This window comes from Pipistrellus kuhlii, unplaced genomic scaffold, assembly GCF_014108245.1.
Source record: "Pipistrellus kuhlii isolate mPipKuh1 unplaced genomic scaffold, mPipKuh1.p scaffold_m20_p_30, whole genome shotgun sequence".
NCBI classification, from domain to species: Eukaryota; Metazoa; Chordata; class Mammalia; order Chiroptera; family Vespertilionidae; genus Pipistrellus; species Pipistrellus kuhlii.
In genome coordinates, this window is record NW_023425530.1 from 4,492,583 (window position 1) to 4,514,023 (window position 21,441).

Consider the following 21,441-nt stretch of genomic DNA (forward strand, 5'->3'; position numbering starts at 1 on the left):
CCCTTTTCTGGTTGCTCCCGAAGCACCTGGTGCCTGTGTGCCAAGCACTGTGTGTACACCGTCTCTCTTAATTCACGGGTCAGGACTTAAATGATTTATCATATTCACTTTGGGATACACTAGAAGCCTCGGAGTGCAGGAATTGGTTCTCAAAATCGCACCGCTGGCGGAAGTGACCGAGGCGGGATTCGAACCTGAGCTTCTTCCTTTCTCAGAGCGCTCCAGAGCTCCCGGAGCCGCGCGGCCCCGCCCCGGTTTCGGTAGAAACAGGCACCAAGTGTCTCCATAGCAACACATCGATGATTTCCCCGCCCCCATCACGCTATCTGGCGCGTACGCGTAACCGTGTGGTGACGTCATCGCACAGCGCCGCCTCACGTGACCACACTCCCGTGCCGGAAGTGAACGGCACAGCGCCGGAAGCGGCCGGAGGAAGGTCCTCGTGGAGTAGACGCCAGCATGGGGCAGTCGGGGCGGGTGAGGTGCGGCGGCCCGGGAGGCGGGCAGCTCGGGCGTGGGCCCCGCGGAATCCGCAGGGCTCACCTTCTCTCCCCTCTCGCCGCAGTCCCGGCACCAGAAGCGAGCACGCGCCCAGGCTCAGCAGCGCAACCTCGAGGCCTACGCCGCGCAGCCGCACTCGTTCGTGTTCGCCCGGGGCCGCGCGGGTCGCGGCGTCCGGCAGCTCAGCCTGGACCTACGGCGGGTCATGGAGCCGCTCACCGCCACCCGCCTGCAGGTCGGCACCCTCCAGCCACCTTCACTGCCCTTTGAGGCCGCCCTCGCGGGGCCGCATTTTGCTTGGCTAGAGAAAGGGTCCTTTGTGGGGACCATCGCCCCCGCCTCCCAGCTTCGCAGCAGCGAGGGAGTGCCTGATGGCACTCAGCTTAGGGCTTGGCTGGGTACCTGAAGTTTGTGGTGAAGAGGGGACTCTGGAATCGGCAGAGTTGAGTTGGAAACTTGACTTCTTTCAAAGGCCTGCAGCAAGTTAACCTCGCTGGGCTTTGGTTGGCCTGTTTGCAAAAGGGGGCGATGCGGGGCAAGCCAGGGACAGGCGCAGGACTCGAATTCTAGAGGCAGAGGATTTAAGGCCAAGAGCATTCCACTCCTTCCTCACCCCCTTTTCAGAAAAATTAGATGCAAGAAAGGGCATAACGGGTTTAAGTTTATAGTCTTTGCTCGAAAGAGGAATGTCTTTGATCATTTCTTTATTTTTCTAATATCCAGATACGGAAGAAAAATTCTCTGAAGGATTGTGTGGCAGTGGCTGGGCCCCTGGGGGTCACTCATTTCCTGATACTGAGCAAAACGGAGACTAATATCTACTTTGTGAGTGGATTCCTGCACCCATCTCCCCCATACCCCCCTCCTCCCCCAGCTCTCTTGATGAACCCATGTGCCTCTGAGCTGCCATGATTCTGGCTTCAAAGTAAACGCTCTGAAGAGATGGGGCGATGGATCCCACCCCTGCTCCCAGCCTGGATGCCTCCACCCTCATTGATCCTTTCTTCCGCAGAAGCTGATGCGCCTCCCAGGAGGCCCCACCTTGACTTTCCGGGTCAACAAGGTAAGGCTCGGAGGTGGTAATGGAAACCGTGTGGGGCAGGAGCTGGGTTGGGGAGTGACGCCAGCCACGTGTAGTGGGTGGTCACCCACTCCTCACCCCGCCCTGCAGTACACACTGACACGCGACGTGGTCTCCTCGCTGCGCCGCCACCGCATGCATGAGCAGCAGTTCACCCACCCTCCCCTCCTGGTGCTCAACAGCTTCGGCCCCCTTGGCATGCACGTGAAGCTCATGGCTACCATGTTCCAGAACCTGTTCCCCTCCATCAACGTGCACAAGGTGGGCAGGGCCTGGGTGGTGGCAGGTGTGGGTGGATGGCGCAGGTGGCAGGTACCACACAGGCCCTAGGGCTGACTGCTCAGTCCTCACCTCCCAGCACTGAGGCCGAGAGTTCTGACTCCCCAAATCAAGTCTCACTTGCATTGTATGGCATGGGACTCCCTTTGAACTGCCTTCCCATATAGCAGGTGGAAAATGCCAATATTTAAAAAAATATATATATATTTTTATTGATTTCATACAGAAAGGAGGGGAGAGAGAGAATCCTCAATGATAAAAGAGAATCATGGATCGGCTGCCTCCTGCACACTCCCTACTGAGGATCGAGCCTTCAACCCGGGCATGTGCCCTTGATCGGAATCGAACTTGGGACCTTTCAGGCCACAGGCCAGTGGTGCTTTCTTGAGTGCTAGTTTAAGCAGTGTACGTTGTGTTGTCATGCCCCGTCCCCCTTAAGGAAGCAGGCTGACCTGTGAAGTCTGAGGTTAGTTAGAAGGCTAACAGTTCCTAAGCCCTGGCACCAGTGGGCCTCAAATTCTCGTTAGATACGGTCATCAGGGAGTTTGGAGTGGGCGGCCTCGGTGGGTGCTGGAACCAGGTTTGTAGCCAGCAGTCCATGGACACCACTTGCAGCCCCATCAGTCCCTGCAGGGCTGGGCTTGGCCTCCAGTATGCAGTGAGGCCTAAAGGCAGCTGCCATGGTGCCGTGTCCTTTCCAGGTGAACCTGAATACCATCAAGCGCTGCCTTCTCATCAATTACAACCCTGACTCCCAGGAACTGGATTTCCGCCATTAGTGAGTGCAGGGGCAGAGGGTAGGAGGGGTGTGCTGCTCTGGGTGCGGCTGATGACAATGCTGCTGCTGAGGCTCAGTGATTGCTCAGTCTCGAAGTAAACGCCCTGACGCTCCATGAAAACGGCAGAGGGTAAGGCTGGCCCCTGCCTCTGTGGCCCCTAACCCCCCACCTCATTACTCCGGCCTCTGCAGTAGCATCAAAGTTGTCCCTGTGGGCGCAAGTCGTGGGATGAAGAAGCTTCTCCAAGAGAAGTTCCCCAACATGAGCCGCCTGCAGGACATCAGCGAGCTGTTGGCCACGTGAGGAAGGGGCAGAGGGAGGCTGCCATGGCCCAGGGGACCCCGGGAGCCTGCGGCTCCCTGCTGAGCCGTGTGTCCCTGGCACAGGGGTGCAGGACTGTCGGAGAGTGAGGCAGAGCCCGACGGCGAACACAACATTACAGAGCTGCCCCAGGCCATCGCAGGCCGCGGCAACATGCGGGCCCAGCAGAGCGCCGTGAGGCTCACTGAGGTGAGGCCCCCGAGGCTGAGGCACCTCCTCCCGCAGCCCCCGCCTTGCAGGAGGACTGACTCTTCCTCCCTGTCCCTCCAGATCGGACCTCGGATGACGCTGCAGCTGATCAAGATTCAGGAGGGTGTCGGGGAGGGGGACGTGCTCTTCCATAGTTTCGGTGAGGTCGGCAGCGGGCACAGGGCCCGGGTCCGAGGCCCCCAGGGAGGGTTGTTGGGTGCACTGGGCACACCTGGATCTTGGTGAACCGGTTCTTCTTTCTAAGTGCACAAGACAGAGGAGGAGCTGCAGGCCATACTGGCGGCCAAGGAGGAGAAGCTGCGGCTGAAGGCCCAGAGGCAGGACCAGCAGGCCCAGAATGTCCAGCGTAAGAAGGAACAGCGAGAGGCCCACAGGTGTGTGGTCGGCGGGTGGGGCGGGTCCCCGTGCAGGCTGCTACCCTGACCAACACGAACATTGCTCTCCTCCAGGAAGAAGAGCCTGGCGGGCATGAAGCGGACACGGGCAGAGGCTGATGGGGACAGTGATGCCGAGGACCCCGGGGCCCCCCCGGAGGCAGACAGAGCTGGCCAGCAGGAGGAGGAGGATGAAGCTGAGTATTTCCGCCAAGCAGTGGGCGAGGAGCCTGACGAAGGTGCTTGGCAGGGAGCAGTGCAGCCGGGTGCTGGAACCTGTCCCTGTCCAGGTGACCCTGACACCATATTTCTTTGCAGACATGTTCCCAAATGCCCGGCGGAGACGGTCCACCAGGCCTCCAAGCAAGAAGCAGCGCTTAAAGCAGCGGAGGCCAGACCGGGGCAGCGACCACAGGCCTCCGAAAGCCAAAGGCAGGCCCCGGGGGACCCAAGCCAAGGGGCCTCCAGGGGCTGTTCAGAACTATGGCCGAGGCCGAGCACAGCGACTGAAGAGAGTGGCCTGAGGTTGCACCTGAGCAGCGGGTTAAGTGCCCCAGATTGGGGCCCAGAGATGCTGCCCCGGGCTCCTGCCGGGGCGTCCAGGGGCAGCCCTCTTTCCTTTCATAAAGGAGCTGGTTCCCCAACCTTCTAATAAACACTGATTTCCCACGAGTCAGAGGCTGCCGTTGGAATGGGGTTCGGAGGCCAGTAGCCCTGAGAGTTGGGCCTGGAAGTGTGGAACTCAGATTTGATCCTGGTCATTGGCGGCTCGGTCCTGGGCCCCTTCCCAACCTCCCTCAGACTGAGGGTTCCTGCCTGCCCCAGGTCTAGAGTGCAATGCGGAAGGAAATGGGCTGGTGGCTGGTGGCTGGCGCCTGACTAGACCTGACTGGGCGGTGGGTGGGGCTGTGGGGGAGTGGCCAACGCGCTGCTGTTCACTGGGGGAGGGACAGGACACATTGTGGGCCGGACACCCAAAGGCAGGGCTCCGGCCACGGCGGACACAATGTCAGGTGAGGAGGGAGCACAGGGCCCGGCCCCTGTGTACCCCGGGCTGGGGTGGAGGTGGGAGTGGGGATGGTGTAAGAAGCACGGCTGAAGCGGAGAACTAGAACAGGAAGGAGGGGGTGGAAAGTCTGGTGAGGGAGGTCTGTACACATCCTGTCTTCAGACAGGACTTGTTCCTGGGGATTTTAAACGGTGATCAGAGAAACAGACTGTTTTGGGAGAAAGAATTGGGGAAGTGCAGGACTAGGGGTACAATGGAAAGCTTAGGATGGTTAGAACTGGAGGAAGACAAGCCTTCAGGATGTCTGTGACTCAAAAAGAACGGCCAGTGCAAGGCCCTGAAGCAGATGTGCCTAAGAAATATCCAGGAAGCAGACTGGAAGTCTCCTGGAGAAGATAAAAGCCAGAGGGTGGGAGTCAGACCTCCCTCAGGGCCTTGTGGGATGAGGCAAGCACTGGCTTTTCCACCTAGTAAGGAAGAATCCCTAGAGTGGTCTGAGCACGTGGCCTGATAGGTGCTCCCAGGCGCCCTCTGGAGGCTCTGGGAGAGTAGATCAGGTGAGGATGGGAGCTGGGAGACCCGGCCTACGCAACTGTTAGTCCAGATGGATGACATGGGCTGGACCCAAGTGGTGTTAAGGGGGTGACAGATCTAGAAATATCCATCAGCTGCCTCCTACACACCTCCTACTGGGGATGTTCCTGCAACCAAGGTACATGCCCTTGACTCGAACCTGGGACCTTTCAGTCCACAGGCCGACACTATCCACCGAGCAAACCAGTTAGGGCAAGGGGGTACAGATCTTGAAGATAGGTACTTGCTGGTGGATTGCAGTGGGGTCAGACTCCCAACTCCTGTTCTCCATCCCAGTCCTGATGGGTCCCAGTCATTACCGGTTTACGTGGGTCCTTTGTAGGCAATTCCCTCTGGTTCTTGCCCCACCTGATCTTACAGGGTGTGACAGGATCCCAATGGGACTCGGCTTCTGACCTTTCTAGGCCCGATTCCCTCCATAGAAAGGAGCTGGACTCATCAAAAAGTCCTCTTACAAAGGGGTAATGCAGGCCTGCGCCCAGCAGGCACTCAGGACTGACCCATAATACAATGCAGCTCTGAAAGGGACCACATTCAGGTGGGGACTCAGCAACACCCTGGTCCACAGGTGCCCCATCCTGCCCAGCCAACATCTCCGCAGCTGCTGACCGGGTCCTCAGTGGCTTCCAGGAAGGCTTCCTGTGGCCCCTGCTGGTGACCGAGTTCCTGGTGGCCGTGGCTGGTAACAGCCTGGCCCTCTACCGCTTCGGCACGCGGGAGCCGCGCCCCTGGCACCCGGCCGTGATCTTCTCGGCCCAGCTGGCTGTCAGCGATCTGCTCTACGCCCTGACACTGCCCCCGCTGGCTGCCTACTTCTACCCACCCAAGCACTGGCGCTACGGGGAGGCCATGTGCCGCCTCGAGCGTTTCCTCTTCATCTGCAACATGCTGGGCAGCATCATCTTCATCACCTGCATCAGCCTCAACCGCTACCTGGGCGTCGTCCACCCCTTCTTCACCCGCAGCCACCTGCGGCCCAAGCACGCCTGGGCCGTCAGTGCTGCCGGCTGGGTGCTGGCGGCCCTGCTGGCAGCGCCCACCCTCAGCTTCTCCCACCTGACGACCCCGCAGCAACAAGGCAACTGCTCCGTGGCCAGGCCCGAGGCCTGCATCAAGTGCCTGGGGACCGCGAGTGACGGCCACCTCAGGGCCTTCACAGCCTACAGCCTGGTGCTGATGGCCCTGGGCTGCGGCCTGCCGCTGCTGCTCACCCTGGCGGCCTACGGCGCCCTCAGCCGGGCCGTGCTACGCAGCCACGGCATGACGGCAGCCGAGAAGATGCACGTGGCAGTGTTGGTGGCCAGCGGTGTGGTGCTCTATGCTGGTTCCTACCTGCCCTACTTTGTCACACGGGTGATCAACGTGTCTGCCCGGCAGCGCTGGACAGCCCGCTGCCCGTCCTTTGTGGACGAGGCTCAGGCTGTGAGGGCACTGGACCTGGGGTCCTACGTGGGCCACCAGGTGACACGGGGCCTCGTGCCCCTGGCCATCTGCATCCACCCGCTGCTCTACATGGCTGTGGCGCCCAGCACAGGCTGCTGCCACCAGTGCTGCCTCGGCTGCGGGGGGGGCCGGGCCTCAGAGACTGCCGAGAGCTCCAGCCGACCCCTGGCCCTCACTGCCACAGCCACCAAGACCTCAGGGCCCCAGTCCCCTGAGCTGAGCCCATAACCTGACCTATTTGGAGCTTCCTCCCCACAAGGCACTGGGACCCAGGAGCCGAACGGGTGAGAGCACAGCAAGATCAAACCACTTCCTCAAAGGAGCAGCGAGCACTCAGGCCAGACGGGCAGTCTGGGCCAGGTTTCTGCCACAGCACTAACCATGGGCAGGGCTACAGAGGCAAGCCATGCAGGGGGAGGGGGAGGGCTGCCCCACCACCACAGGTGGGTGATATTTATGTATAAACAGGACACGCACAGGGCAATTGGAGCTTTTTTATTGCCCTTGGTGTTCCCTCCTTGTAGAGGTCGCCTTCTGTTGCCACAGGGTCCTAGGGCCAGGTGCCGAACAGCAGCAGCAGTGACAGCTGGCTTAGTTGGTGGATGGCCTAGAGAGGAAGACAGGAGTGATGAGAAGGGAAAGTGTGGGAGCTTCAGGCCCCAAAGGGAGTCCTAAGACCCTCCCACCCCCGCACAAAACTGGAGCCTCAGTGTGGGTGGGGCAAGACATGGAGCCACACCATCAGTGACCAGCCTGACCCTGGATGGCAGTGGCCCCTCCTCAAGATAAAGGACAATAAATGACTTGCACCTCCCAACAGGCTTGGCAATTATTCAACCGGTGTGGGGCTGTGTCTGTCACATGGGGCGGGGCGGGGTCTTACTTGGCCCACTCGACGTTGAGGATGAGGTGGTCGTAGCCGAAGCCGGACACGCCGGCAATGGCGCGGGCGGCGTCCTCACGGCGGTGGAAGCTGATGAAGGCAAAGCCCTGGGGAAGGGGAGGAAGAAGGGCGTTCAGGGCACGGCCAGATGGATGACCCTCCCCACTCACGGCCACCAACCCACCTTGGACTGGCCAGTGGTCTTGTCCTTCGCCAGGTAGATGCGGGAGATGGAGCCGAAGGGTCTGAAGAGCTCTTGCAGGTCTGTCTCGCGGGTGTCCTCTGACAGGTTGGTGACGCGGATGGTGGCATTGTCGTCAGCTGGGCATCGGGCAGGAAGAGGCAGCTGTCAGTGGCCAGGCCAGCTTGGGCCCCACCCACACGATATTCACTGGGTGCTGGGAGGTGCCCTCACTGCCTCACCTCTGCGGTTGGGCTGCATGGACTCCCCACGGCGGCTGGCCCCGTCCCGCAGGCTCGGTGGCACGTACTTCCCTGTCTTGTTCTGGGCCGCCTGCACCGGCTCCAGCTCTGGAAACCAAAAGCAGTCGGGTGAGGCCTCACCCTCGCACACAGAGGGCAGACCCACCCAGGATGCCGGCATTTCCCGCCCTGACCCAGCCCAGGTGCTGTGTGTCAAAGCCCAGGCATCGGTCCCTCAGAGACCTGGTGGCCATGACGACATAAAGGAAACCAGCAGCACACAGAGCAAGCAGCCACAGGTGTTAATATGGTCTGAGGAGCCTACAGGGTTGAGAGCTAGAGGAATGCCCGCCTAGCCAACAGAGGAACACAGCACATGGGGCAGGGACAGTCTCTGGGTGCCACACACATGGCAGTTAAGTATGCTGCACACCAAGGTCAGATGGAGACTGTGCAAACTCAAACTCACACTCAAACTCACCATCAGCAAATCACACCGAAGGATGTGGACTATGGACAGCCACGTGTGTGACCACTCATAGGTGTGCGTGTGCGTGTGCGTGTGCGCACACAAAAACATGCGCAGGTGGCAGCCGTGTCCAATGTGGACAGGCACAGCGCACTCACGTCAGGACCGTCACAAAATCAGCAGAATCTCGGGGAGAGTCCCACATCAGGGGCCCACCGCCTCCCAATCGCGCACCGTGGAGTTCACACACAAAGGCGCGCACCCGGGTGGTTCTCACAGCCCCCAACAAGAGACAGGTGACCCACCAGCAGTCCCAGCAGCCAGCCGGCTGGTCTCTCTCACGGACAGGGACTGTGACCACAGCCTTCGCAGTGCGGGCGCTGCAGTGCGGACGCTGATCGGAGGTGATGGGGACGGCCCATTCACACAAAGCAGGGGACAACCTAGGACTCACAGCACCTCCCCACCGCACTTCCTCCCTGACCTGCCAGCCACACCCGCAGGCCCCGTCACCTCCAGGCAGCTTCTCCTTCTCGCCGGTGGACAGGCCCAGTTGCTCAGCCAGCTCCTTCTGCATGGGCCCCAGCGTGTCCTTGTAGGGACAGCGGGTGGTCCAGTGGTCGCCCTTGCAGATACGGCAGGACACGATCTTCTGGCCCTTGAGCTTGTTCATTGGGTCCTCCTCCTCCTGGCAGTTCAGATCCTGGCAGGGCAGACGAAGGCAGCTCAGAGGGGGGAGCCACATCACCACCACCACCCTGGCTACCACCACACCCCCCGGCTGCCCCACTCACCTCCTTGCTGGTGATAAAAGTCATGGACACATCATCACTGACTGTGGTGGTGGCCACATTGGGCCCCGGTGGGTCAAACTCTGAGTTCCCAAACTTCTTCCAGTTCTGGGCGCAGGGCAGAGTGGGGGACCGGTCAGGACAAGGGCAGAGCAGGTAGGCCCTCCCCTCTGGACCCCAGGCCTATAGGAGACCCTTTCAGGGTGTCCTGGCCTTAAATCCATTCTCCACTCTCTCCAAGTGCGTGCCAGACCCTAGTTTCATGTCAGCTCCAGGAGGCCAGGGCAGCTCTCAGCCTCGTTTTTTTTTTGTTTGTTTTTTTATTTTATTGATTTTTACAGAAAGAGAGAGGGACAGAGAATCAGAAACATCGATGAGAGATAGTCATCAATCAGCTGCCTCTTGCACACCCCCTAATGGGTACGGACCCACAACCAAGGTATATGCCCTTGACCGGAATCGAACCCAGGACCTTTCAGTCCGCAGGCCGATGCTCTATCCACTGAGCCAAACTGGTTTCAGCTCAGCCTCATGGTTTTTTGTTTTGTTTTTTAAACATTTTTATTTATTTATGTATGTATTTATTTATTTTTTACAGAGAGAGAGAGGGATAGAGAGTTAGAAACATCGATGAGACATAAACATCGATCAGCTGCCTCCTGCACACGCACTACTGAGTATGTGCCCGCAACCAAGTACATGCCCTTGACCGGAATCGAACCCAGGACCCTTCAGTCCGCAGGCCGATGCTCTATCCGCTGAGCCAAACCGATCTCGGCTCAGCATCATGTCTTAAATGAGCAAACGAAACCCAGGGGAAAACAGCTCCACAGTCAACACTTCCTAGGGGGCCATCCAGGTGGCAGACCAGCTCCCAGCAGGGAGTGATGCTCAGAGGGAGCTGGGCTGCAGGGCTCACCCAGACTCGAGGGGCCTTGGGCTGAACAACCTGAGCCTCAGCTTCCTCCCCTACGAGGTGGGACCACAAACACTCCCCACCTCCCTGTGTCGCTACGGGGATCAAAGGAGAAAACTTCTACAAAGCATATGGCACGGGGGCTGGCACACGGTGTGAAGGTAACTGTGCCAAATCTATTTATCACTATCACTTCTGCTGCGGCCACCTCGGGGGAGCTCTTGACTCTGTCCCTCCAGGTAGAGAAGCCAAGAAGAGTAAGAAACAGCCTCACCAGCTCCTGGGCTTTGGGGACCCCAACAGAGTACACACACCCCTAGGCCTCAGTTCCCCAATAAAAAAAGGCAAACCAGTTACACCTCACTTCTAAAAACAAAGGCACTGGGGAAAAGAATTCTCCATTCCTCTGAGTCAGCCCTTAGGGACCCAAAACAAGGAAGGAGTAGGGTCTTACCTTCCTCCTTGCAACTGCCTTTGAGGCCTTCCGGGTCTCGATTCTGAAGGTGCGGACAATCTGGATGGGAGCAGAGAGGAGTGGGCTTCCCAGGCCTCAAGGCCCAGGGGACCTTCCTCACCAACCCACCCCACACACCACCCCTCCCGGTCCACGTGCCACACCTCCTCACCCAGCCTCACCTTGAACTTCTTGCCATCTTCATCTATCTTGTACTCGGTTACTGTCTTGATGTTTCCATTGATGACCTCCTTGGGTGCCGGAAGTGGAGCTGGGACGGGGGAAGGGGCGAGAGGAACTGAGCCCTCTGCCACGGGGGTCGGGAGGGCATGTGGTTAGGGAGAGGTGGTCCAGGGATGGCGTGGAGGCTGTCACTCACCTCCTGGCAGTAGCTCAGGCTCTGGGCTGGTGTCCCCAGTGGCCAAAGGGATCCCCTTGAGGAGCTCGCTGGTGACACATTTGTCTGTGAGAGGGGGCAAGGGGAGAGGGATGAAGTGGAGGGGCAGGAGTTCCCAAGCTAAAAAGGGACCTTTGGGATGATGCCTGAGCCAAGAGCTGAAAAAGGCAGGACCAAGAGGCCAGAGGACTGGCCAGGAAGTGCCCTGGGACAGCCGTGCGGGGACACGCGAGCTGGCCGTAATAACCTGCAGCAATTGCAAACATGGGGCATCCTTGGCATGAAGGCAGGGGCAGGCCACCGGGGCATCTGGGCGCAGGCACGAAGCAGGAGGCCGACTGTTACAACGTCCTCCGCGGAGCAGAGGGGCGGCTGGGAGGGCCTGGGCGGCGGCATGGGAGGAAGAGGGGCTGGCCAGGGACCATCTGGAACTGGCGACAGCCTGGCCCCTGTAAGGACGGCGCGGGCAGAGGCTGGCTGGGAAGGGAAACGCGGGGTCCGACAGCGGTGACATGGTCGGGGCGGGGGGCCGGGGCTGGAGCAGGCGGCAGCGGCCGGGCTGGGGGCTGGGGCTGGCCGCGGTGACCCGGGGCGACCAGGCGTACTCACCGTCCTCTACCTCCTCCTCTACCTGGTCGGCCCAGCTGGGCTTCGAACTGCGGGGACAAGTTTGCAGAGTCAGCGAGGCCTGGCTTCCGCAGCCTCCGCCCACCCAGGCCCCAAATTACCCTTCTAGGACTCCCCCGATTCGCCTCCCGGCCCCTCTTCCCGACCCTCAACTCACTCAAAGTCCCCGGTGGGCATTGCAAAAACTCCTCCACGCAGCCCAAGCCTGGGCCAGAGACCGGAAGTAGAGGGAGAACGAGACTTCCGGTTCGTGGCCTACACCAGCCCGCCGCAGCGCCCACAGCGCCCCCTGCAGTCAGGAATGCCCGCTGTGCGAGCGTCTGGGTGCTGGTACCCAAGTAAGAAGGAGCAGAGGCGTATCTCAGGGCTTAACCCATTACCTTGACAAATGTTTCAAAATCCCAGACAAGAAAAGAACCAAAGGAAAATACACAAGGGAAAATGTTAAAAAGAAAATGAACCAAACCAGTATTACAAGAAATGTTAAACGGACTTCTTCAGGAACGCGAAGGAAAAAATATTTAAAAAAATATGAATAATAGAATGGCAATGACAACATACCTATAGATAAGTACTTTAAGTGCAAATGGATGAAATGATCCAATCAAAAGACATAGGGTAGCTGAGTGTAGCTGAGTGGGTAAGAAAATAAGACCCTACATATGCTGCCTGCAAGAGACCTGCTTCAGATGGTCAGACACACAGAGACTGAAAGTAAAGGGATGGGGAAAGGTATATCATGCAAATGGAAACAAACAAACAAACAAAGCTGGGGTAACAAGACTTCTACCATACAAAATAGGTTTTCTTTTTGTAATCTCACTCGAGGGTGGTGAATTTTCCATTGATTTTTAAGTGGGAAGGAGGGAGAGAAGAAGGGGGAGAGGCACACACACACACACACACACAGAGAGAGAGAGAGAGAGAGAGAGAGAGAGAGAGAGAGAGAGAGAGAGAGAGAGAAAGAGAGAGAGAGAGAGGTTGCCTCCCGCACTCACCCCAACCGGGAATTGAACCCATGACCCTTCCTGTGGGCAAATGCTCTAACAACTAAGCAACACTGGCCAGGGCCAAAACAGACTTTAAAACAAAGGCTACAACAAGAGAAAAGTCCACTTCTGAGTATTTATCTGAAGAAACCCAAAACACTAATTGGGTGGGAAGAGATCAATCAAAGAACTTCATTCATAAGCCATGGAGACAGAGGATAGGGTGGTGAAGGCCAGAGTGCAGGCTGGGGGCAGGCCGGAAGAGGTCAATGGGGAAAAGGAGGACATATGTAATACTTTCAACACTAAAAATGTTCTAAAAAGACGTGCGCCCCCATGCCCACTGCGGCCTTATTTACAATGGCCAGATACCAAAGCAACCTCAATGACATCCGTAGAAGAATGCATAGAGAAGAGGTGGTACGTATATACAATAGAATATTGCTCCACCATAAAAAAAGAGTTAAGTCTTGCTATTTGAAACACCATAAATGAACCTAGAGGGTATTATGCTAAGTGAAGTAAGTCAGACAGAGAAAGACAAACACATGTTTTTTAAAAAGAACATGATTTCACTTATGCATAGAACCTGGAAAAAAAAACACACACAAATGAACAAGCAAAACCGAAACAAACTCATAGTTACAAAGAATACACTGTGGGTTATCAGATAGAAGGGGATTGTGGGGTTGTATGAAAAGGGCCAAGGGATTAAATTGTGCAAATTGCCACTTATAAAAAGTCACGGAGATGTAAAGAACAGGGGGTATAGCCAAAACCGGTTTGGCTCAGTGGATAGAGCATCGGTCTGCGGACTGAAAAGTCCCAGGTTCGATTCCGGTCAAGGGCATGTACCTTGGTTGTGGGCACATCCCTGGTAGGGTGTGTGCAGGAGGCAGCTGATTGGTGTTTTTAGCTCTTTATCCCTCTCCCTTCCTCTCTGTAAAATTTCAATAAAATATATATTTTTAAAAAAGAACAAGGGAGCTGAAACTGGTTTGGCTCAGTGGATAGAGCGTAGGCCTGTGGACTGAAGGTTTCATTCCGGTCAAGGTCAGGCACATACCCAGTAGGGGGTGTGCAGGAGGTAGCTGGTCGATGTTTCTCTCTCAGCGATGTTTCTAGCTCTCTATCCCTCTCCCTTCCTCTCTGTAAAATATCAATAAAAAAAAAAAAAAGAAGGGATATAGTCAATAACATTGTAATGATTATGCCTGGGGTCAGATGGGTACTACATTTATCAGGGGGATCATGTTGTGAGTTATATATATAAATGTCTAATCATTATGTTATACACATGAAACTAACATAATATTGTGTGTCAACTGCAATTTAAAAATAAAAAACTATTGCTAAAATATATTTTTATTTATTTGAGAGAGGAAGGGAGAGGGAGGAGGAGATAGAAACATTAATGATGAAAGAAAATCATTGATTGGCTGCCTTCTGCATGCCCCACACTGGGGATCAAGCCCAGGTATGTGCCCTAAATAGGAATTAACCCTGACCTCCTGATTCATACGTTGATGCTCAACCACTGAGCCAGGCTGGCCAGGGAGGGCATACATTCTCAATGTGGTTGATATGCTCTTCCAGGGGCCGAAATTAATTCTTAGGGGGCAAAAAAACAACAACAGCCGAGACCGGTTTGGCTCAATGGATAGAGTGTCGGCTTGGGGACTGAAGGGTCCCGGGTTCAATTCCAGTCAAGGGCATGTACCTTGGTTACGGGCATATCCCCAGTAGGGGGTGTGCAAGAGGCAGCTGATCGATGATTCTCTCTCATTGATGTTTCTAACTCTCAATCTCTCTCCCTTCCTCTCTGTAAAAAATCCATAAAATATATTTTAAAAAAAACCAAAAACCTCAAATTCTACAATGGCTTGTTGGCCTTCTAAAAGCAACCCACCCCCAAAAAATAACAAAATAAAGCCAACCCACCCAAATGAGCATTTAATTTCCATAATTAGAGAGAAACTAAATGTAATTGGATTGAAATTGATTTAAATTAAATTTTGAGAGAATTCCCCTTTTTTCTGTAGAAGGGCAGTGATGAGAAAAAGTCTGAGAAACATGCTCTAGAATGTCTGCTGCAGAAAGCAAACACTTGCCTGCTTTGTTCGCCTCTGGGTCCTCAGCGCCCACAGGGTACGTGCTCAATTAATGGGCGTTTGGAGCAGGGAGGGAACCACATTACAAAGGATTTTTAAACCACATTAAAGAGTGTAGGCTCTTTAACTTATAGGCTGCGGGTGTGAGTGAAGTCACCAACATATTTTGAGTGGTAACCCAGTGTGACCAGATTTCCTTGTGAGGAAGATTATTCTGGAAGCTTGAAGAGGATAGAGTGGAAAGGATAAATTAGCAAGAGACCTGAGGGAGACAGAAAATTACTGAAAGAAAGAGGGTGGTCTGGAAATAAGGATGAAAATATAAAGTTTGTACAAAGAACCAAGGCACATTTGTGCACTTACTCAAATTTACTCCAAAAAATGTAAAATGCAAGCAACATAACGGATGGGCAAAACTTTTAAAATGTGATATGACCTGGTTTGGCTCAGGGATAGAGTGTTGGCCTGCAGACTCAAGGGTCCCAGGTTCAATTCCAGTCAAAGGCATGTACCTTGATTTCGGGCACATCCCCAGTAGGGAGTGTGCAGGAGGCAGCTGAATCAATGTTTTGAACCCTCTATCTCCCTCCCTTCCTCTCTGTAAAAAGCAATAAAATACATAAAATAAAATAATAAAATAAAATGTGATATTACCCATAGTTGCAAAGATGTAGAGAAGCAGACACACACATTGTCGGTGCATGAAATTAAGCAAATTTTTTGGATTGAAATTTGACATCTACTAAAACGTAAGCTGCACAGATGTCTTTTCCTTTGAACCAGGTAGAAATTCAGCCTGTGATGGAAACCTGCAAATGTTTACAGAGATGTGAGAATAAGACATCCATGCAGTGAAGTTCATGATAGCAAAACCCAGGAACGCCCAGGGTCCATTCATATGGGCTGGTTAGATAGATTAAATTACACTCCGCCATAATCGATGAGATGTTATGCAGTCTTTAAGGAAGTAGATCCATTTGTGCTCATGTTAAAAAGCATGCCAATGTAAGAGAAGGAAGCAAGATGTAAAATGGCATATATTATGGGAACCAATTTGTGTACATCTTTAATAGCACCTAGATATGTGGATGTATACAAACTGTTTTCAGAAAAGAAATATCAAATTGTTCCTGAGGGATGCTTTGAGAGGAAGGCATCAGGAGAGAAAGGCTTCTTTTTTAGCCTTTTCTGTTATATTTAAATTTGTTACCATATGTATGTATTATTTTGATTTAAATATGAATATATACATAAGTATAAAATCATTTACTTTATATCCTTAGATGTTAATGTGTAGTGTGTATTTATATAATACATGTGAGATGTAACATGTGCATGTATTTTAAATATGTTTTTAGTAATTTTAGAGGAGAGAGAGGAAAGGAGAGGGCTAGAGAGATAGAAGCATCAACAAGAACCTGCAATCTGGGCATGTGCCCTGACCTGGAAATGAACTGGTGACGTCTTGGTTTCTAGGTCAATGCTCAACCGCTGAGCAGGAGGCAGCCGATCAATGATTCTCTCTCATCATTGATGTTTCTATCTCTCTCCCTTTGCCTTCCTCTCTAAAATATATATATATATATATGATATTTTATTGACCTTTTACAGAGAGGAAGGAGAGGGACAGAGAGCTAGAAACATCGACGAGAGAGAAAGATCGATCAGCCGCCTCCTGCACACCCTCCACTGCGGATGCACCTGCAACCCAGGTACATGCCCCTGACCGGAATGGAACCTGAGACCCTTCAGTCTACAGGCCGACGCTCCATCCACTGAGCCAAACCAGCCCCGGCAAAATATATTTTTTAGGAAAGACTGGAAAATGAAAACTACACAACCACCATGAATAAAAAATTAGCTAGATGCAACATCGTCCATACAAGCACCAGCCCTGGAGAGCAACCGCGCTGCCCAGACAAGATTGGCCAGAAAACATGGATGCTTCTGGGTGTTTCCATCTGGCCTCGTCTTTACTTCCTCCCTTTGTATTTTTCTGTATGAAATGCTTTTTGCTGTTGTTGTTGTTAATCCGGACCGAAGGATATTTTTCCCATTGCTTTTTATTTTTTTCTTTATTGATTATTACATATGTGTCCTTATCTCCCCATTGCCCCCTCATGTCTTCACCCCCCTGTTGTCTGTGTCCATTGGTTAGGCTTATATGCATGCATACAAGTCCTTTGGTTGATCTTCCATTGCTTTTTAGAGAGAGGAGAAAAGACAAAGAGCGAAACATTGATGTGAGGGAGACATATCAATTGGCCACCTCCCACATTTGCCCCAACTAGGACCCAGGATCGAGCCTGCAACCCAGGTAAATGCCCCTGACCAGAATCGAACCTGGTTTCTGTTTGCAGGCAGACACTCTAACCACTGAGCCAGCCAGCTAGGGGTAGAGTACTTTTTCTTAAACATCAAGCATGTGACATTAAAAAAAAAAAAAAAAATATATATATATATATATATATATATATATACATATACATACACACACACACACACACACACACACACACACATATATATATATATATATATATATATATATATATATATATATATATATATATATTAGAGAGGAAGGTAGAGGGAGAGAGAGAGATAGAAACATTAATGATGAGAGAGAATCATTGATTGGCTGCTTCCTGCATGCCCTCCTCTGGAAACCAAGCCTGCAACCTGGGCATGTGCCCTTGACCAGAATCGAACCCAGGACCCTTGAGTCCGAAGGCCAACACTCCATCCACTAGCCTAACAAGCATGTAACACTTTTATTAAAAAGTCAGGTATTTCCCAAAGGTAAACAAAAGGGAAGCTGAGGGAGCACAGGGCAGGGGAGATGCCTAAGTGAGGATGAATGGGTGGCGCCAACGTTCTTCCCACATCCAGCCTCTCCAAGGACACAGCCGGGAAAGAGCACCCGCCCTGCACTGCACACGAGGCGGGAAGCCAGCCTCTGGGAGCTGCAGCCGCCGCAGGGCGTCCACTGTAACCACAGCATGGATCCCACTTCTCCGTATTCTCCATGAGAATCGGAAGCGCAGGTCCACAGAAAAAGCCGGGTGACATTACCTACACACATGTTCATAGCGGCCCTATTTACAACGGCCAGAACCCAGAGTTAGCTTGCTAGGGCCACCATTACAAAGTGCTATAGTCTGGGTGGCTTAAACAGAAGTGTATTTTCTCACAGTTTGGGGGGGTGGGTAGAAGTTTAAAATCAAGGAGTCAGCTTTCCTTAGCCTGTTTTCTCTGTGTCTTCACATGGTCCTTCTGAAGATGCCAGTCTTCCCAAAACTGGTTTAGCTCAGTGGATAGAGCGTTGGCCTGCAGACTGGAAGGTCCTAGGTTCGATTCCGGTCAAGGGTATGTACCTTGGCAGCTGATGGATGTTTCTCATCTTTGTTTCTAACTCTCTATCCCTCTCCCTTCCTCTCTGTAATAAATCAATAAAATGTATTAAAAACAAAAAATAAAGAAGCCAGTCTTTTTGGATTAACGACCTCGCTTTAACTCAATCACTTTTTAAAAGATGCTTTCTCTAAATACACTCACATTTTGAAGTACTGAGAGTTAGGGCTTTAACCTACAAATTTTGGGGGAACAGAATCAGTCCATAACAACTCAAAAGTACATCGACAGATGAAGGAACCAACAAAATAAACTGTGTCCCGGCTGGCATGACTCAGTGGCTGGGAGTTGACCTATGAACCAGGAGGTCACAGTTCAATTCCTGTCAGGGTTGCCGGCTCCGTCCCCAGCGTGGAACGTGCAGGAGGCAGCCGATCAATGATTCTCTCTCATCATTTATGTTTCCATCTCTCTCTCCCTCCCCCTTCCTCTCTGAAATCAATAAAAATATATTTTAAAAAATAAACTGTGACCCATCTGTCTGATGGAGTTCTACATAGCAACAAAAAAAGGGGAAACAACTGATACACACAACTGAGCTACACAATGACTTGGATGCAGTCACAGACACAGAAGGCCAAATACCGTAGATTCCCTTTGTGTGAATATTTCCAAAGCTACAAAACGAATGGACCGTTAACAGAAATCACTGCTGTGACGATCTCTTAGCGGTAGAGCATGGGCTTGGGAAGGGCACCAGGCATCCTTCCAGGGTAACGGGAATTGTCTACATCTTGATTTTGGTGGTTGGTGACACACATACACACGTGACAAGAATGCCGCTGCACATATGAGATCTGTGCACTTTCACTCTGGCTGGTGTGGCTCAGTTGGTTGGGTGCTGTCCATGCACCAGGAGGTCACTGGTTCAATTCCTAGTCGGGGCACATGCCCTGCTTGCGGGCTCGATCCCCAGGAAGGGGCATATAGGAGGCAGCCGATCAATGTTTCTTTCCCTCTCTCCCTCTCCCTTCCTCTCTCTAATTTATAAAAACATATTTTTTTTAAAAGCTGTGCACTTTATTTCTATTTTCTTTTGTTGTTGTAGTCTGGATTAATGCTTTTATTAACAACATTCATCCTGCATTTCTAAGATTTACAACCAAAAGAGCATATTGTATTTACATGCAACGGACAGTTCACAAATTCAAACCAAAGCTGTGCACTTTAGTAATAAAATTTGGAAGGGAACAAAGCAAGTTTCAAAGTTACTTATCCCAATTCTCTGTTTTAATTACTTGTGGCATTTCTCACTCTTAAAATTCACCTCACTTGCTGCGGAGTTTGTCTGCCTGCCTTGTGCTTGAGGCAGTGTGGGGGTGTTAGCCTGCCTTATTGCTATGTGTCCAGCCCCAGAAGTGGGACTGTCATAGAGCTGGTAGTGGGTTAGTGGTTGTCTGATGCTGTGTACTGTGGACCCTGAGAAAGAAGATACTGACAAAGAAGGGCTCCTGGTGCCCTAGCCGGTTTGGCTCAGTCAAGAGCCTGTGAACTGAAAGGTCCCAGGTTCGATTCCGGTCAAGGGCACATGCCTGGGTTGTGGGCTTGATCCCCAGTGAGGGACTTGCAGGAGGCAGCCGATCAATGATTCTCTCTCATCATGGATGTTTCTCTCTCTCTCTCTCTCTCTCTCTATCTATCTATCTATCTATAATTGATATTTTACAGAGAGGAAGGGAGAGGGACAGAGAATAAGAAACATCAATGAGACAGAAACATCAGCTTCCTCCCGCACCCCCCCCACTGGGGATGTGCCTGAAACCAACGTACATGCCCTTGACCAGAATCGAACCTGGGACCTTTCAGTCCACAGGCCAATACTCTATCCACTGAGCCAAACCGGTTTCAGCAATAAAAATATATTTTTAAAAAAGAAGAAGGGCTCCTGATGGTTAACTGGGCTTAAATTTTAAAAAACAGAGCCTGCCCCTGGCTGGGTGGCTTGGTGGGTTGGAGTGTTGCCTGTCCACAAAAGACTGCAGGTTTGATTCCAGGTTAGGGCACATACCTAGGTTTCGGGTTCAATCACTGGTCTGGGCACATATGGGAGGCAACCAATTGATGTTTCTCTCACACGGGGGCCTCTCACACAAATTGCACTCCAGGGAGAAGCCTGCGCTGACTCGCCTGCCTGCACTGTCTGCCGTCTGAGCCAGCCCTGACACAGGAGGGACTGGAACACGACTTCAACCCACCGGACTGAGGCTTCCCATCCCACCTGAGCTGTGCCGCTCTGTCCCCCATCAACACCTTCACTGGCCCATCAGAACAGCTCATTTTTGATCAGTCAGGACAATGCCATTTGGACCCATCAAATGAGGGTTTGGAGTCCGCATTTGTGTGAGGATGGACCAATCAATGACCAGGGCAGGGGGGTGGAGGGGGGGCCTTCTGTCTGTATGAGCCAGCTCCCCTCTGGCTCTGAGAGCACGCTTTCCCTTTTGACCCTAAGACTGAAGACTGAGTTTCCCTGGCTGAGCAGAAACACCAAGAACAGACCAGTACAGCGTAAAGCAGGCTGGCTGGGAGCACAGCAGGCCAGGGAGGGGAGAGCTGTTTACCCGGAGAGGTGCCTGGCCCAGGGGCAGGGAAGCTCAGTGACACCATTTACATTTTCTTTCTTTTTTTTTTTTCTTTTTCTTTTTTTAAAAATATATTTTATTGATTTTTTACAGAGAGGAGGAGAGAGGGACAGAGAGAGGGACAGAGAGCTAGAAACGTCAACGAGAGAGAAACATCAACCAGCCGCCTCCTGCACACCCCCCACCGGGGATGTGCCCGCAACCAATGCACATGCCCCTGATCGGAATCGAACCCGGGACCCCTCAGTCCACAGACCGACGCTCCACCACCGAGCCAAACCGGTCCCGGCTACATTTTCTTTCTTCTTTAAATATATTTTATTGATTTTTTACAGAGAGGAAGGGAGAGGGATAGAGAAGACAGAGTCACGTGTCACCACAGAAAAGGAACAGATTCCAGTGGCCACTAGACACATGGAAGTGTTGAATCACTTCTTAAAAAATGCTAACCAGACTTTCACTTCTCCCGACAAGGACTAAAGGGGTCAAGGGCAGGGCAGGCTAAAGGAAGTTTGTGCTGTTGGAGGGGCAGCCACATGTTCTGTAACGGAAACAGAAAAGCTTTTATACTCGATAATCTCAGAACCTCTTGAGGTGGCTCCCTGAGGAGATGATGGAAGAGGATATTTCAGTGCGAAAAGAGGCGAACACCTAACTACTTACGGTAAGGAGCTTAGTGGATTTTGCACTTCAACTATGTTTACTCCTTTGGTTGTATGACTGGAAGATCCGGGATTTGTGAGTGGAAAGTTACAGGCTGCGCCTCTGAGGACATGTGTGAACATGCATGTCCA

General features: G+C 52.7%; 3 protein-coding genes and 2 non-coding genes across 8 annotated transcripts; 4 read left to right on the plus strand and 1 right to left on the minus strand.

The window, feature by feature from the left end:
* The first annotated feature begins 385 nt into the window (after positions 1–385).
* Positions 386–4,214, plus strand: LOC118731146 (suppressor of SWI4 1 homolog). Of its 4 annotated transcripts, XM_036459411.2 has the most exons (12): positions 436–477; positions 566–736; positions 1,225–1,326; positions 1,514–1,564; positions 1,673–1,843; positions 2,563–2,639; positions 2,832–2,939; positions 3,027–3,150; positions 3,232–3,310; positions 3,416–3,545; positions 3,621–3,784; positions 3,864–4,214. In XM_036459411.2, the coding sequence occupies exons 1-12, from the start codon at positions 460–462 to the stop codon at positions 4,067–4,069; spliced, it is 1,401 nt and encodes a 466-aa protein (XP_036315304.1). In that variant the 5' UTR covers positions 436–459; the 3' UTR covers positions 4,070–4,214. The 4 variants fall into 4 exon arrangements, with proteins under 4 accessions (XP_036315303.1, XP_036315306.1, XP_036315304.1 ...); XM_036459410.2 differs by having other exon boundaries at positions 386–477; positions 3,027–3,310; XM_036459413.2 differs by having other exon boundaries at positions 402–482; positions 3,027–3,310.
* Positions 1,369–1,455, plus strand: LOC118731479. The gene has a single exon (XR_004991888.1). It is a non-coding gene; the product is annotated as a small nucleolar RNA SNORD105 (small nucleolar RNA).
* Positions 2,678–2,757, plus strand: LOC118731480. Its single transcript, XR_004991889.1, has one exon. It is a non-coding gene; the product is annotated as a small nucleolar RNA U105B (small nucleolar RNA).
* A 279-nt stretch (positions 4,215–4,493) lies between the features above and the next one.
* Positions 4,494–7,404, plus strand: P2RY11 (purinergic receptor P2Y11). The gene is made up of 2 exons (XM_036459417.2): positions 4,494–4,558; positions 5,717–7,404. Exons 1-2 carry the CDS (start codon positions 4,552–4,554, stop codon positions 6,817–6,819), a joined length of 1,110 nt encoding a protein of 369 aa, XP_036315310.1. The 5' UTR covers positions 4,494–4,551; the 3' UTR covers positions 6,820–7,404.
* Positions 7,071–11,832, minus strand: EIF3G (eukaryotic translation initiation factor 3 subunit G). Its single transcript, XM_036459418.2, has 11 exons — positions 11,709–11,832; positions 11,534–11,580; positions 10,907–10,990; positions 10,710–10,798; positions 10,528–10,587; positions 9,161–9,265; positions 8,880–9,069; positions 7,898–8,005; positions 7,659–7,795; positions 7,475–7,581; positions 7,071–7,198 (listed from the first exon to the last, which is right to left on the minus strand). The coding sequence occupies exons 1-11, from the start codon at positions 11,726–11,728 to the stop codon at positions 7,183–7,185; spliced, it is 963 nt and encodes a 320-aa protein (XP_036315311.1). The 5' UTR covers positions 11,729–11,832; the 3' UTR covers positions 7,071–7,182.
* Positions 11,833–21,441: the final 9,609 nt, after the last annotated feature.